The 15,773-nt window shown below is 32.8% G+C and overlaps 1 protein-coding gene across 1 annotated transcript in view; it reads right to left on the reverse strand.

The window, feature by feature from the left end:
• The window catches only part of LOC143042522 (ATP-dependent DNA helicase Q5-like), a 60,186-nt gene that overhangs the window by 23,231 nt on the left and 21,182 nt on the right, over nt 1–15,773 (reverse strand). The window contains exons 8-9 of the mRNA XM_076214886.1: nt 8,130–8,237; nt 3,512–4,981 (exon numbers count right to left, since the gene is read on the reverse strand). Coding sequence (XP_076071001.1) covers nt 3,512–4,981; nt 8,130–8,237 — 1,578 coding nt within the window. The remainder of the gene's footprint in view (nt 1–3,511; nt 4,982–8,129; nt 8,238–15,773) is intronic.

Genomic DNA, 15,773 nt, shown 5'->3' on the forward strand with positions numbered 1-15,773 from the left:
ATTAAGAATCTACATACATAGTTAGATTCGGCATATCAAAGAGCCCCAATTATTCAATTTTTGATGAAATCACACAAAGTTCAATTTTGGACCCTTTGGGCCCCTTATTCCTAAACTGTTAGGACCAAAACTCCCAAAATCAAACCCAACCTTCCTTTTATGGTCATAAACCTTGTGTTTAAATTTCATAGATTTCTATCTACTTATACTAAAGTTATGGTGCAAAAACCAAAAATAATGCTTATTCGGGCCCCTTTTTGGCCCCTAATTCATAAACTGTTGTGACCTCAACTCCAAAAATCAATCCCAACCTTCCTTTTGTGGTCATAAACCTTGTGTTAAAATTTCATTGATTTCTATTTACTTATACTAAAGTTATTGTGCGAAAACCAAGAATAATGCTTATTTGGGCCCTTTTTTGGCCCTTAATTCCTAAACTGTTGGAACCAAAACTCCCAAAATCAATCTCAACCTTCCTTTTGTGGTCATAAACCTTGTGTCAAAATTTCATAGATTTCTATTCACTTAAACTAAAGTTATAGTGCGAAAACCAAGAAAATGCTTATTTGGGCCCTTTTTGGCCCCTAATTCCTAAAATGTTGGGACCAAAACTCCCAAAATCAATCCCAACCTTCCTTTTGTGGTCATAAACCTTGTGTTAAAATTTCATTGATTTCTATTCACTTTTACTAAAGTTAGAGTGCGAAAACTAAAAGTATTAGGAAGACGACGACGACGACGACGACGACGACGCCAACGTGATAGCAATATACGACCAAAAAATTAAAATTTTTGCGGTCGTATAAAAACAGCAAAATTTCCTCAAAATTACCAATTCAGGGGCAGCAACCTAACAACCGATTATCCGATTCATCTGAAAATTCCAGGGCAGATAGATCGTGACCTGATCAACAATTTTACTTCCTGTCAGATTTGCTCTTAATGCTTTGGTTTTTGAGTTATAAGCCAAAAACTGCTTTTACCCCCATGTCCTATTTTTAGCCATGGCGGCCATCTTGGTTTGTTGGCTGAGTTACCGGACACATTTTTTTAACTAGATACCCCAATGATGATTATGGCTAAGTTTGGTTAAATTTGGCCCAGTAGTTTCAGAGGAGAAGATTTTTCTAAAAGATTACTAAGATTTACGAAAAATGGTTAAAAATTGACTATAAAGGGCAATAACTCCTAAAGTGGTCAACTGACCATTTTGGTCATGTTGACTTATTTGTAGATCTTTCTTTGCTGAACATTATTGCTGTTTACAGTTTATCTCGATCTATAATAATATTCAAGATAATAACCAAAAACAGCAAAATTTCCTTAAAATTACCATTTCAGGGGCAGCAACCCAACAACGGAATGTCCGATTCATCTGAAAATTTCAGGGCAGATAGATCTTGACCTGATGAACAATATTATCTGTGTCAGATTTGCTCTAAATGCTTTGGTTTTTGAGTTATAAGCCAAAAACTGCATTTTACCCCTATGTTCTATTTTTAGCCATGGCGGCCATCTTGGTTGGTTGGCCGGGTCACCGGACACATTTTTTAAACTAGATACCCCAATGATGATTGTGGCCAAGTTTGGTTAAATTTGGCCCAGTAGTTTCAGAGGAGAAGATTTTTGTAAAAGTTAACGCAGGACGACGACGCCGGACGCCAAGTGATGAGAAAAGCTCACTTGGCCTTTTGGCCAGGTGAGCTAAAAAGGGCTTGTTATCAATGAATGGTAAAGATTGTTTTAATTTATCAGTTGGTAGTAAAAGTGAATATACATTGTACATTGTATAAAACAATGATTTAAGTTAATTCAACTACTATTCTGGACAAAGAAAGATAACTCCAATTGAAAATTTCTTGCTATTGTGCAATTAGATATTTCTTGCTATTACACAATACTGTGCAATTGAAAATACTTGCTATTGCACAATACTGTGCAATTGAAGATTTTTTGATATTGCTGAATACTGTACAATTAAAAATTTCTTGCTATTGCATATTACTTAATATAATAATTTTGGATCCTGATTTGGACCAACTTGAAAACTGGGCCCATAATCAAAAATCTAAGTACATGTTTAGATTCAGCATATCAAAGAAACCCAAGAATTCAATTTTTGTTAAAATCAAACTTAGTTTAATTTTGGACCATTTGGACTTTAATGTAGACCAATTTGAAAACGGGACCAAAATTGGTCTACATACACAGTTAGATTTGGCATATCAAAGAACCCCAATTATTCATTTTTTGATGAAATCAAACAAAGTTTAATTTTGGACCCCGATTTTGACCAACTTGAAAACTGGGACAATAATAAAAAATCTCAGTACATTTTTAGATTCAGCATATCAAAGAACCCCATGGATTCAATTTTTGTTAAAATCAAACTAAGTTTAATTTTGGCCCCTTTGGACCTTAATGTAGACCTATTTGAAAACAGGGCCAAAAATTAAGAATCTACATACACAGTTAGATTCGGCATATCAAAGAACCCCAATTATTCAATTTTTGATGAAATCAAACAAAGTTTAATTTTGGACCCTTTGGGCCCCTTATTCCTAAACTGTTGGGACCAAAACTCCCAAAATCAATCCCAACCTTCCTTTTATGGTCATTAACCTTGTGTTTAAATTTCATAGATTTCTATTGACTTAAACTAAAGTTGGAGTGCAAAAACTAAAAGTATTCGGACGACGATGCCAACGTGATACCAATATACGACCAAAAAATTTTCAATTTTTGAGGTCGTATAAAAATGTTATCATTCACCTCAAAAGCCAAACAAACCTTTAAACAGACTTATTAAGAAGGGATATAGCTCGATACTGTTGTCAGGTCATTAAAGATGGCATATTATAGCTTTAATATTGATTCACTTATTTGGTCTTTGCCTCGAAAATAAACACATTTATTCTAAAACCAGTTGTTGGCATGATACAGGTTATGTTCATATTTTATGATGGTATGACACTAAACCCCTAACGGGTGGGATTGTGCTTGATGTTCATATGATGAAGACATAATCTCTCAATCAGTTTAATTATGGTCAGGAGCTGGCATGTCAGTAACTGTTAGTAGTCCTTTGTTAATTTATGTATCATTGTCATTTTGCTTAGTTTCTTTTGTTACCTATTCTGACACCAGATTTCTTTTAAACTGAGTTTTACTGTGCGTATTTCTGTGTGTTTGTTTTTCTGTATTCATGACATTGGCTAAAGGGGGAGGGTTGAGATCTCACAAAACATGTTTAACCCCACCACATTTTTGCACCTGTCCCAAGTCAGGAGCCTCTGTCCTTTGTTAGTCTTGTAATTTTGTATGATTTATAATTTTAGTTCATTTATTTATTTCAGAGTTTGGTGTGACATTCATTGTTACTGAACTGGTGCCCATTTTTGTTTGGGGACCAGCTGAAGTACACCTCAGGGTGTGGAAGAGTTGGAAAGAAGGATTTTGTATTACACTGTGAGCTCTAAGGTTTACAATAACATAAAAAGGTTATGAATACCTCTTCTTTTATAGGTCTTTTTTTTCCTTTATGATTAATGGTTTCATCTTTTTTATCACTGACTTGACAAGCATCTGTACAACCACTAGTTTCACTTGTGTCATGTGATTTTGAATGAGAAGAATGTTTGTATTTTTCATCTGTTGTCAGCTTAAGATGTTTCAATTTAACTTCTTTTCTGTCTTTCGATTCATCAATCTTCTCTGTTTTAATGGAACTTGATGTACAAATCCTAGACTTATGCTCATCTGATTCATCAATCTTCTCTGTTTTAATGGCACTTGATGTACAAATCCTAGACTTATGCTCATCTGATTCATCAATCCTCTCTGTTTTAATGGCACTTGATGTACAAATCCTAGACTTATTCTCATCTGATTCATCAATCTTCTCTGTTTTAATGGAACTTGATGTACAAATCCTAGACTTATGCTCATCTGATTCATCAATCTTCTCTGTTTTAATGGCACTTGATGTACAAATCCTAGACTTATGCTCATCTGATTCATCAATCCTCTCTGTTTTAATGGCACTTGATGTACAAATCCTAGACTTATTCTCATCTGATTCATCAATCTTCTCTGTTTTAATGGAACTTGATGTACAAATCCTAGACTTATGCTCATCTGATTCATCAATCTTCTCTGTTTTAATGGAACTTGATGTACAAATCCTAGACTTATGCTCATCTGATTCATCAATCCTCTCTGTTTTAATGGCACTTGATGTACAAATCCTAGACTTATTCTCATCCGATCCAAGTCCTGACTCTTTTTTAAATAATATGTCTTCACTAAATCTCACACATTCTGGTTTAACACTTCTAGACTTCTGTTTGTGACTAGATTTAGATGAAAAACTTCCCACTTGGTATTTGTCTAAAATAGATGCCACTTCTGATTCCAATTGCTGTAAAGGTTTCTCTTCCATTACATCATTAACTGGTTTACCACAAATTTGACCATCAAAATAAAATGATAAATCAGACTTTCTTGAAAGTTTTAATTTAGAATCAGTGTTAGAATATTTATCTGAATCAGAACCACATGAATACTTGACTACTGACTCAGGGTCAGGATCAGTCTTAAAATCATTCTTTGTGTTAACAATCATATCACAAGCTTTCACAAAAGTACAGCTAAAACCAGATGTCGTATCACAATCATCCATGCCATCATTTGAGAAATGACTAGCAGAACTTGATTTAAAATTGTCTGATCCTTTTGGAACAAGTGATTTGTGCAAATCTTTGCTTTTTGTTGTTTTCTTTATCTCGTTGCATTTTGACATAATAGCTGCCTTGTACAAATTTACAGCTTTACTTGACTTAAAAACATCAAATTCTTCATCTATAGCACAACACTCAGGTTCATAGTCTTTGGCAGCCATCTTGGCAGAAATATCTTTGTAGTATGAAGTAAAGTTAGTATAAAGGTCAGATGTAATCATTCCAAGGCAGTGTTCCCGGATCTGAAACAGATTAAACTATACAATTACAACAGAAAATAAGACATTCTCATTAACAAAATATTTATAAATATATATATATCATATATATAATTATAGAGATATAGGAAGATGTGGTGTGAGTGCCAATGAGACAACTCTCCATCCAAATAACAATTTATAAAAGTAAACCATTATAGGTCAATGTACAGCCTTCAACACAGAGCCTTGGCTCACACCGAACAATAAGCTATAAATGGCCCCAAAATTACTAGTGTAAAACCATTCAAACGGGAAAACCAACTGTCTAATCTACATAAAAAACAAGAAACGAGAAACACTTATAAATTACATAAACAAACGACAAATACTGTACATTAGATTCCTATGCTTATGTTTAACACAAGAATTTGAATTCTGATAAATATTGTGTAATGGTTTTAAGTACATGTATAATATTAACCTTTAATAAGATATTAATTCAATCATATGTTACCTACATAATAAGTTTAACATTTTGAACAATATTCATTTGATTGAATTCTGCCTTTAACCCAAGATGAATCTTCATTTAAGTCTGGATCCTGAACGGTTATGCATTTCTGATTTTGTTTATGACATCTGTACACTAAATCTGTTTGAAGTGTATTTATTGATACTTTAGTTCCAGATAGCATAAATTATCTACAAGTTGTAGTTAGCTTTGAACTAGCTATCATTAATTGGGAGTACTCTTATTTCTGTGCTTTGAGTAGTTGTTTGTTTGTGCTTTGTATTATTTAATTAAGTCTTTTGCAACTAACATTTACAGTTTGATGAAAATATTTATGATTGAATGATTGATTGGTTATTGGTTGCTTAACATTCAATGACCAATATTTCACAAAAACATTCAACCTTAATGGCCAGAAAAAGGGGGGAAATGTCCCATGGACTCATTCCATATTTTTTTTTGGAAAATAAACATGGGTATAAAAATTCATAACATTTGTTTGAGGCATACTAAAGCATTTGTAAAGTAAGATATAAAAAAATCAAAATTCAGCATTTTTCATTTTGTAAACTCTAGAAAGGTAAAAGTGACGCCACACAAATTCAAACTGTATCTGTCTTTTGTGGTAATAAGCATTGGGTGTAAGTAACATAACATTTGGTTGAGACATATAAGTTTATGAAAGGACATAACTCAAGAACTGTAAAAGTGATCCTACCCAAATTAAAAATGATCTGCATTGTGTGCAAGTTTCATAGGGTGCAATCAACAGTTTTTTTTCTATGACGTCATATTTTGAGGGACCATGTATAAGTGACCCTTAGTGGTGGACTGGTTAATAAAGATACTTGTATAAAACTAGATATCACTGGAATCAGAATGTTCTCTAGTTTATAATGGAATAAAAAAAAAGTGTACTTTTAATGATATAAAAAAGTTTTATCCAGAGAAACTGAGAAAAACATTGCCTAATTTAAGCTTAAAAAACCTGAAATCAGGTCATGTGCACACCCCTGAAGACATGATACCTGCACATTTTTCATAATCAAAATTGTATGAATTTCATAGATTTTTACCTGGTCTTTCAAAAAATTCATGCTTCAGGGTACGTTCGCCTGCTCCGAAAAGAGCTACAGTGGCTGCAAATAAGTTTTCAATTTTCACTGCCAAAAAAACAGACTGTTTACAGTGTTGTCTCCCCTCAAAACATGTATTTTTAATCTAATTTTTAAAATTAGTTTAATCATTCAACCTGCTTTAATTGAAGTTAATTAACATATCTTTCCAACCAAATACAAAAAACACGATACTTTTTCACCAATTATGTTGATAAAAAGGGACTTCCCTCCATGTCTATTTTTAGTTGGGGAATAACCCCTAGTTTTTTATACGAAACTGTTTATAGCACCCATAATATTTGGTTGAGAAAAAAAATATGCTATTTTTCAATTTATAAAGGGGGATAACTCTAGAATGGATAAAGTGACAGCAACAAAATTCAAACTGGATCTGTTTTGTTTTAAAATAAACATTGTGTATAATATTCATAACATTAGATTAAGGCAAACTAAAGTTTGAGATTGGGAAAGAAAAATTCAGCTATTTTTCAATTTGTAAAGGGGCATAACTTTAGAAAGGTTAAAGTGATGCCACCCAAATTCACCTTGATTTTCTTTTAAGGTAATTATAAGCGTTTTGTATGTATAAGATTTAAAACATTTGGTTAATGACGCAAACTAAAGTAAGAGAACAAAAACAAATTTCAGAACATATAGACTGACAAGGGTTTATAACACTTAATGCCACCTCTGCTATGATAGGGGCTTAGAAAATAAAACAATAATTTTTTAAAGGTTTTAAAAGTGTTATAATCTATCCAGACAGGATATGTAAATCATAAATTGAAGCTATTTGATTATTAAGGGTGACATGACACTTCAGCAAAAAAAATAAAAATACTACTAGGGGGTATTTTAGCACAGACATTTCATTCCATTTTGTTACTGGATTAAGCAGTTCACCTGTATTTTCTTTAACACATTCTGGCACAAACTTTACTGTTTTAAAACTCTCAAAACTAGAAATATGTAAGCTGGTTTATGATTAGGTTGTTTGCATTTACAATTTGGTTAAACAAGAAAGTAAATGTTGTAACATGATTTTATAGTAATCTCTTATTTTTTGTGAGTGAATTGGTCCAGTTTATACACCAATAATTTAATACTTTAACGTCTTGTACATAACTTCTGTATTCCATGAAGCTCACAATTGATCTCTGTGAATTGTAATAAAGTATTTGACAATAGAGTAAATTATCTCCCTCATATTAACGAATCAAAATCTGGTATTTAATATACATGTACTATATGTATGAAGTAAATTAAATTTCTGCCTACATGCAATTGAAAATCTCTTAAAATTCATATATATTTGAAAATCTAATTTATATACCAAATATACAATTTGTGCTCTCAATATTGTGACTTTATTTCTTGTGAACTGAGACTATTTATCCTTGATTTTTTTCCATGATGTATTTTTTGTTAATTCAATATCTGATCATAAGCTTACTTGACTTTCATTGCAGATGATATATTTTTCCATACAATAACCACATGAGGATTTAGTTCACAAAATGAAACTGCATGTTATCTAAAAAGATTGAAAACATTATCTCACCTTGACTGTTAGTCTAGGAATTTTTGTACTAGAGGCATCTCTGAGAACACAATCTTCACTTGGCTTCTCAAAATCATCATCATCACCAGCTGTTACTGTTGAAGTATCCTGTAAAGAATTTTAAATTTCAAAGAGTGCTCTTAATGAATTCTATGGGCAATCTTCACCGTTGTATGCTCATTTGAATCACTCCACATTGAGGGAAATGCACAGATGAACAAGAATCTAGTACATGGATGTCAAATCCACAATCTTTTTTTATGTCAAGTGGTCTGTAAAAATGGGCTAAAAACTCTAATTTGGCATTAAAATTTTGAAAGATCATATCATAGGGAACATGTGTACTAAGTTTCAAGTTGATTGGACTTCAACTTCATCAAAAACCACCTCGATAAATTTTTTTACCTGAAGTGGAACAGACTAAACTAGAGGCTCTCAAGAGCCTGTGTCACTCAACTTGGTCTATGTGCATATTAAACAATGGACACAGATAAATTCATGACATAATTGTGTTTTGGTGATGGTGATGTGTTTGTAGATCTTACTTTACTGAACATTCTTGTTGCTACAATTATCTCTATCTATAATGAACCAGAGTTGGGGTAATTGTAATCGTTAATCAGCTGTAATTGATTACAATTTTTCAAGTAATCAGTGTAATTTGATAAACTGTTACATTCAAGTAATACTTTTCTTTATAAACCCTGAATCATATAATTTTGTTAAAATTGTGATTTTTGTCAACTTTGAATTGACAGGTAGGAGAGACCAATTAAGGTTTGTTTTTATTGCAATTACCAATTGAGTATAGCTGTAGGGCAATACATTTGATAAAAGATAAAATTATCTAATTAGCACAAACTAAATAACCAGTCATAACCAGTGACACAATGTGCATGCATATATAAATGAACTTGGCCCAGTAATTACAGTGGAAAATATTTTCTAAAAATTTACAAAAGTTTATGAAAAATGTAAAAAATTAACTATAAAGGGCAATAACTCCTTAAGGGGTCAATTGACTATTTTGGTCATGCTGACTTATTTGTGGATCTTATTTTGCTGAACATTATTGCTGTTTACAGTGTATCTCTATCTATAATAGTATTCAAGATAATATCCAACAAGAGGCTGTCACAACGACAGCAAACCGGATTTATTAACATTTATTTGTGTCCTGGCAATATCACAAGAACCATTACTGATGAATGGTGAAAGTGAAAATCGTCAAAATCAAATTTGACCTCCATTTTGTCATCAGTATCAACATATTAAAATTTGAAAAGCTTAGATTGAATGGTTCATGAGTAAATGCAACAACGTGAATGGAAACGCCATTTTACGATCTTTCAAGAACCATAACTCCTGAACGGTAAAAGTCAAAATCGTCATTATTGAACTTGACCTCTATTTTGTCATCAGTAACAACATATTAAAATTTCAAAAGCTTTGGTTGAATGGTTCATGAGAAAATGCACGGACACGACGGGAAACACCATTTTTCAATCTTTCAAGAACCATAACTCCTGAACGGTAAAAGTCAAAATCGTCATTATTAAACTTGACCTCCATTTTGTCATCAGTAACAGCATATTAAAATTTCGGAAGCTTTGGTAGAACAGTTCATGCATAAATGCACGGACATGACTGGAAACTCCATTTTTCAATCTTTAGAGAACCATAACTCCTGAACGGTAAAAGTCAAATTCGTCATTATTGAACTTGACCTCCATTCTGTCATTAGTAACAACATTTTAAAATTTGGGAAGCTTTGGTAGAACAGTTCATGCGTAAATGCACGGACACGACTTTAAACTCCATTTTTCAATCTTTCAAGAACCATAACTCCTGAACGGTAAAAGTCAAAATCGCCATTATTGACCTTCGTATAGTTGTCAGTAATAACATATTAAAATTTTAAAAGCTTTGGTTGAACGGTTTCTGAATTAATGCACGGACAACATTTGATTGCCGCCCGACCGCCCGGCCGCCCGCCGTACATCCCCAAATCAATAACCGACATTTTTGTCACAAAAATCCGGTTAAAAACTGCAAAATTTCCTTAAAATTACCAACTCAGGGGCAGCAACCCAACAACAGGTTGTCTGATTCGTCTGAAAATTTCGAGGCAGATAGATAGACCTGATCAACAACTTTACACCTTGTCAGATTTGCTCTAAATGCTTTGGTTTTAAAGATATAAGCCAAAATATACATTTTACCTCTGTGTTCTATTTTTAGCCATGGCGACCATCTTGGTTTGATGGCCAGGTCATCGGACACATTTTTTAAACTAGATACCTCAAGGATGATTGTGGCCAAGTTTGGTTAAATTTGGCCCAGTAGATTCAGAGGAGAAGATTTTTGTAAAAGTTTGTGGATGACGGACGCCGGACGCCAAGTGTTGAGAAAAGCTCACTTGACCTTTCAGGTCAGGTGAGCTTAAAATGAAAGGGAGCTCACATCAATAGATATGAACAATTCACCTAAGTTTCTTGCGAAATTGGTTCAAGCATTTTTAGGTTTTTATCCAACATGTTGACGACTGACAGACGGACAATGGTATACCATAATAAGTCCTGTAAACGGGTGTATAAAAACTTAATATCCTATTCCCTTCAAAATTCTATGTCAAATATTGTTCACCTGTATTTCAAGGTGAAATTTGTCATCCCCTTTGCAAATATTGCGCTTTATCAACAGAAAATGGTGTAATTTTTGATTTTATAAAAATGGATAATTACCACGTGAATCACTGTTTACATTTACTCGGAAGAAATTGTTGCGAGTATTCCTTATTTTGATTGGTCAATTTGTTACCTGGATACAGGACGCTCTTATATATTTCTTTGTTTCGGGATTCGCGGTACATTTGAAATTTTTCATTGAAAATACTGTGGAGAAGGCGAGCTCTCCAAGTATGGTTATGACATTTTTAGGAGTGAAATTTGACACTTCGGAACTTACAATTTCAGTAACAACTGAGAGAGTGGAAGAGATTTTATTGTTGGTAAAGACTTGGTTAAATTTACTGGTTGCTACAGTTAAACAGTTACAGTCATTGTTAGGTAAATTACATTTTGTATCTAACTGTGTAAGACCAGGAAGGCTTTTTGTTTCTAGGTTGCTTACTTGGCTTCGTAGTTTACCAGATGACAAATGTGACCATATTATTCCTTTGTATATAAGGTAAGATTTATTTTGATGGTATCATTTTTTAAAGTCTTACAATGGTGTTTCTATGATGGCTTTAGAGGATTGGTCTCAGCCAGATGAAATATTGGAGACGGATGCTACTTTGAGTGGATGTGGAGGTTGGTTTCTTGAAAAAAGAGAGTTTTTTCATGTTCAATTTCCTTCCTTTTTGAAGGATTTGAATTTACATATAAATCAATTTGAATTGATTGCTTTGATGATTTGTGTTAAAGTATGGAGTGTACATTTTGTAAATAGAAAGATTTTAGTGAGATGTGATAATCAATCTACTGTGTTGGTTTTGAATTCTGGTTGTACTAGAGATGCATATATGCAATGTTGTTTAAGAGAAATTTTGTTTTATGCTGCAAAGTATAATTTTGAAATTAAGGCTGTTCATTTTCCTGGAGTTGAAAATAGAACAGCAGATATTTTGTCAAGATGGCTTTCTGATTCAAGATTTGAAGACTTATTTTATGAATTGCCTGTTGTGAGATTAGGTAAATGTTTTGAGAAATTTGTCTATTCAGGTCTTTTTCAGTTTACTCATGATTGGTAATTTATTGTAGATTTACAGCTGAATTTGTTGAAAGCGGATCAACAGACATCGTGCAAGTCAGCCTTTGCTCATGGCACTTTTGAAAACATTAAAGTTCAGTGGAGGACTTTTTTAACTTTTTGTATTTATTTTGGTTTTAAATTTTTACCAGCATCTTTGAATACTGTGTGTTTGTATGCTCAATTTTTAAGCAGGTCTTTTAAATCGGTGCATTCTATTAAAAATTATTTAATTGGAGTAAGATTATTGCATTTATACAATGATTTGGAGTTTCCTTATTTACAAAGTTTTTCGTTAAAACTTACATTGAAAGGTTTACAGAGATTAAATCCTTATTTACCAAGGAAAGCACTTCCTATAACTCCTTTGATTTTAAAACAAATTTATGAGTTTATGGATTTAAATGACACCCAGGATAAGACTTTCTGGAGTTTGTTTTTGTTAGCCTTTTTTATGATGAGTAGAAAATCTAATCTTGTTCCAAATTCAGAAAAAGAATTTGATGAAAATAAGCAATTATGTAGAGGGGATATTATTATTGAGAATGATGTTTTAATAATTATTTTGAAATGGCCTAAAACAATTCCGTTTGGACAAAGAAAGTTGAGAATTCCCATTTCTAGTATTCAGGGGAGTATTTTATGTCCAGTTAATGCATACAAGAATATGATCAAAGCTATTCCTGCAGTTAAAAAGGATCCTGCATTTTGTAAAGTTAAAAAGGGGCGCATTCTACCCATTACTTATAAAGAGTATCACAAGAGTGCACACGCTGAAATGTCTCGCCTTCTTTACTAATTATTGATATTATGTTGATAGTCCTAAGTATAAAACTTTATTAAAAACTGTCACATAAACTTAGCATTAACCAAGATAACTAAACAAAGACCAATGAACCATGAAAATGAGGTCAAGGTCAGATGAACCATGCCAGGCAGACATGTACAGCTAACAATGCTTCCATACAACAAATATAGTTGACCTATTACTTATAGTTTAAGAAAAATAGACCAAAACACAAAAACTTAACACTGAGCAATGAACCGTGAAAATGAGGTCGAGGTCAAATAAAACCTGCGGGACTGACATATAGATCATAAAATATTTCCATACACCAAATATAGTTGACCTATGGCATATAGTATTAGATAAAAAGACCAAAACTCAAAAACTTAACTTTGACCACTCAACCATGAAAATGAGCTCAAGGTCAGATGACATCTGCCCGCTAGACATGTACATCTTACAATCATTCCATACAACAAATATAGTAGATCTATTGCATAAAGTATGAGAAAAACAGACCAAAACACAAAAACTTAACTATAACCACTGAACCATGAAAATGAGGTCAAGGTCAGATGACACCTGCCAGTTGGACATGTACACCTTACAGTCCTTCCATACACCGAATATACTAGACCTATTGCTTATAGTATCTGAGATATGGACTTGACCACCAAAACTTAACCTTGTTCACTGATCCATGAAATGAGGTCGAGGTCAAGTGAAAACTGTCTGACGGGCATGAGGACCTTGCAAGCTACGCATATACCAAATATAATTATCCTATTACTTATGATAAGAGAGAATTCAACATTACAAAAAATCTGAACTTTTTTTCAAGTGGTCACTGAACCATGAAAATGAGGTCAAGGACATTTGACATGTGACTGACGGAAACTTCGTAACATGAGGCATCTATATACAAAGTATGAAGCATCCAGGTCTTCCACCCTCTAAAATATAAAGCTTTTAAAAAGTTAGCTAACGCCGCCGCCGCCGGATCACTATCCCTATGTCGAGCTTTCTGCAACAAAAGTTGCAGGCTCGACAAAAATAAGCTTCAATATTTAATACAAAAAACAGGTCGTAACTCTTTATTTTACTCTACTCATAGTTTTAGAAGAGGGGGGGCAACATTAGCTTTTGATGCTGAGGTTTCTACTGAACTAATTCAACTTCATGGAGATTGGCATAGTGATGCTTATAAAAAGTATTTAAAATTTACTTTGGAACAGAAACTGCAAGTTTCGCAAATGATGTCGAAGAGTGTTTCCTTGTTAGGTTACTAATTTAAATTGTTTCTTTGTAGAACCAGGAACTTTTCTGATAGTGTCAGACTCAATTGCATAATATGTGAAGCTTGAGAATGCGGATGTTTATGCGTTTCGGGGGCCTTCCATTGGAGAAATAACCTATCAGCTTAACAAGAACAAGGGGAGTATTTATGAAGGTTATAAATGTTTAGTTATTCATTGTGGTACCAATGATATTCATATTTTATCTATTGATCAGTTTAAGTCTGCCTATTGTAATTTAATTTCTACCGCCAAGTTGTTGTTTCCTTCTATGGTTATTGCTTTGTCTGGTATTCTTCCTCGTCCTGTTGATTTTGAGGAAACGGGTCAGAAGATAAAGGATGTTAATATGGCTTTGTTAAATTTATGTTTGAGTTATGAAGTCGAATTCATTCATTCGTATAGATATTTTTTGAAATGTGGAAAGCCAAAGGTGGAGCTATTTGCGTATAAAGATGGTGGTTTACATCTCAATTGTGAAGTTACAAGGCAGTTAGGTTTATATTTTAAAAGAAGGGTTGCTCATTTAATTTAGATAGGTTAACTTGTCATTTGAGATGAATTTCTCAAGTGGAGTTAAAGGATTAGATATGGTTGAATTTCATGTTTCTACCATACTTCCTTTGTTTTTTTTTTAGTTTATGGTTGATATTATTTCTTCCATACTAAAATTTGGATTTTTTTATTTTATTTTCCTTAATATGTATTGGTATTATTTAAGATTGTTTGGTTAAGATGTAGTTAGGTTTATTTATATTAATATGTACTAATATTTTTATTTTATATTGCAGGTAAGGGACTCTTTTCAGTGAGTATTGTTCACACTGTTGGGTGCTGTTTCTTTTCATATGAGATATTGTTTCTTGTATGGAGAAAAGTTTATGTTCAGGGTTGATATTGTTTCTTCCTTGCTTGCTTTAATTATTTAGTTTTTGCTTGATATTATTTCTTGCATGCTAGATTAACAAGTTTAAATTGTGTATTGTTTATATTGTTAAAATTAATTTGCTTAATTCTTTGTTCAATACAGTTGTTTGTTTATTTTTTTTGGCGGCCGTTGGCTTGGCGGCTAGCTCATGTGTTTATTCGAGCTGTTTGGATGAATATATTTATCATTTCTAATGGCTAGACGCTATATTTGCTCTTTAACATTAACTTTACATGTTATATGTGACTGTCAGTGGTATAGTCGAGTGTTTGTCCTGTGCTGTGAAATATATCTGTTTGTCTTGTGTATATATTGTGCCGTAATAAAATTGAGTAACTTTGATTTCTTTTGTGAGAAGCCTGGTAATTGTGTAATTTTTGATTTTATAAAAATGGATAATTACCACGTGAATCACTGTTTACATTTACTCGGAAGAAATTGTTCCGAGTATTCCTTATTTTGATTGGTCAATTTGTTACCTGGATACAGGACACTCTTATATATTTCTTTATTTCGGGATTCGCGGTACATTTGAAATTTTTCATTGAAATTATTTACCCTCCCACCCGCCGCATACAACTGTGTTAGTTATGAATTTTAATGTATTTTATGTACTTATTTATAAGATGTGCGTGTGTATACTGTGGCTAGCTCATGTGTTTATTCGAGCTGTTTGGATGAATATATTTATCATTTCTAATGGCTAGACGCTATATTTGCTCTTTAACATTAACTTTACATGTTATATGTGACTGTCAGTGGTATAGTCGAGTGTTTGTCCTGTGCTGTGAAATATATCTGTTTGTCTTGTGTATATATTGTGCCGTAATAAAATTGAGTAACTTTGATTTCTTTTGTGAGAAGCCTGGTAATTTATTTGT

Source organism: Mytilus galloprovincialis, chromosome 8 (genome assembly GCF_965363235.1).
Source record: "Mytilus galloprovincialis chromosome 8, xbMytGall1.hap1.1, whole genome shotgun sequence".
In the NCBI taxonomy this organism is placed as follows: Eukaryota; Metazoa; Mollusca; class Bivalvia; order Mytilida; family Mytilidae; genus Mytilus; species Mytilus galloprovincialis.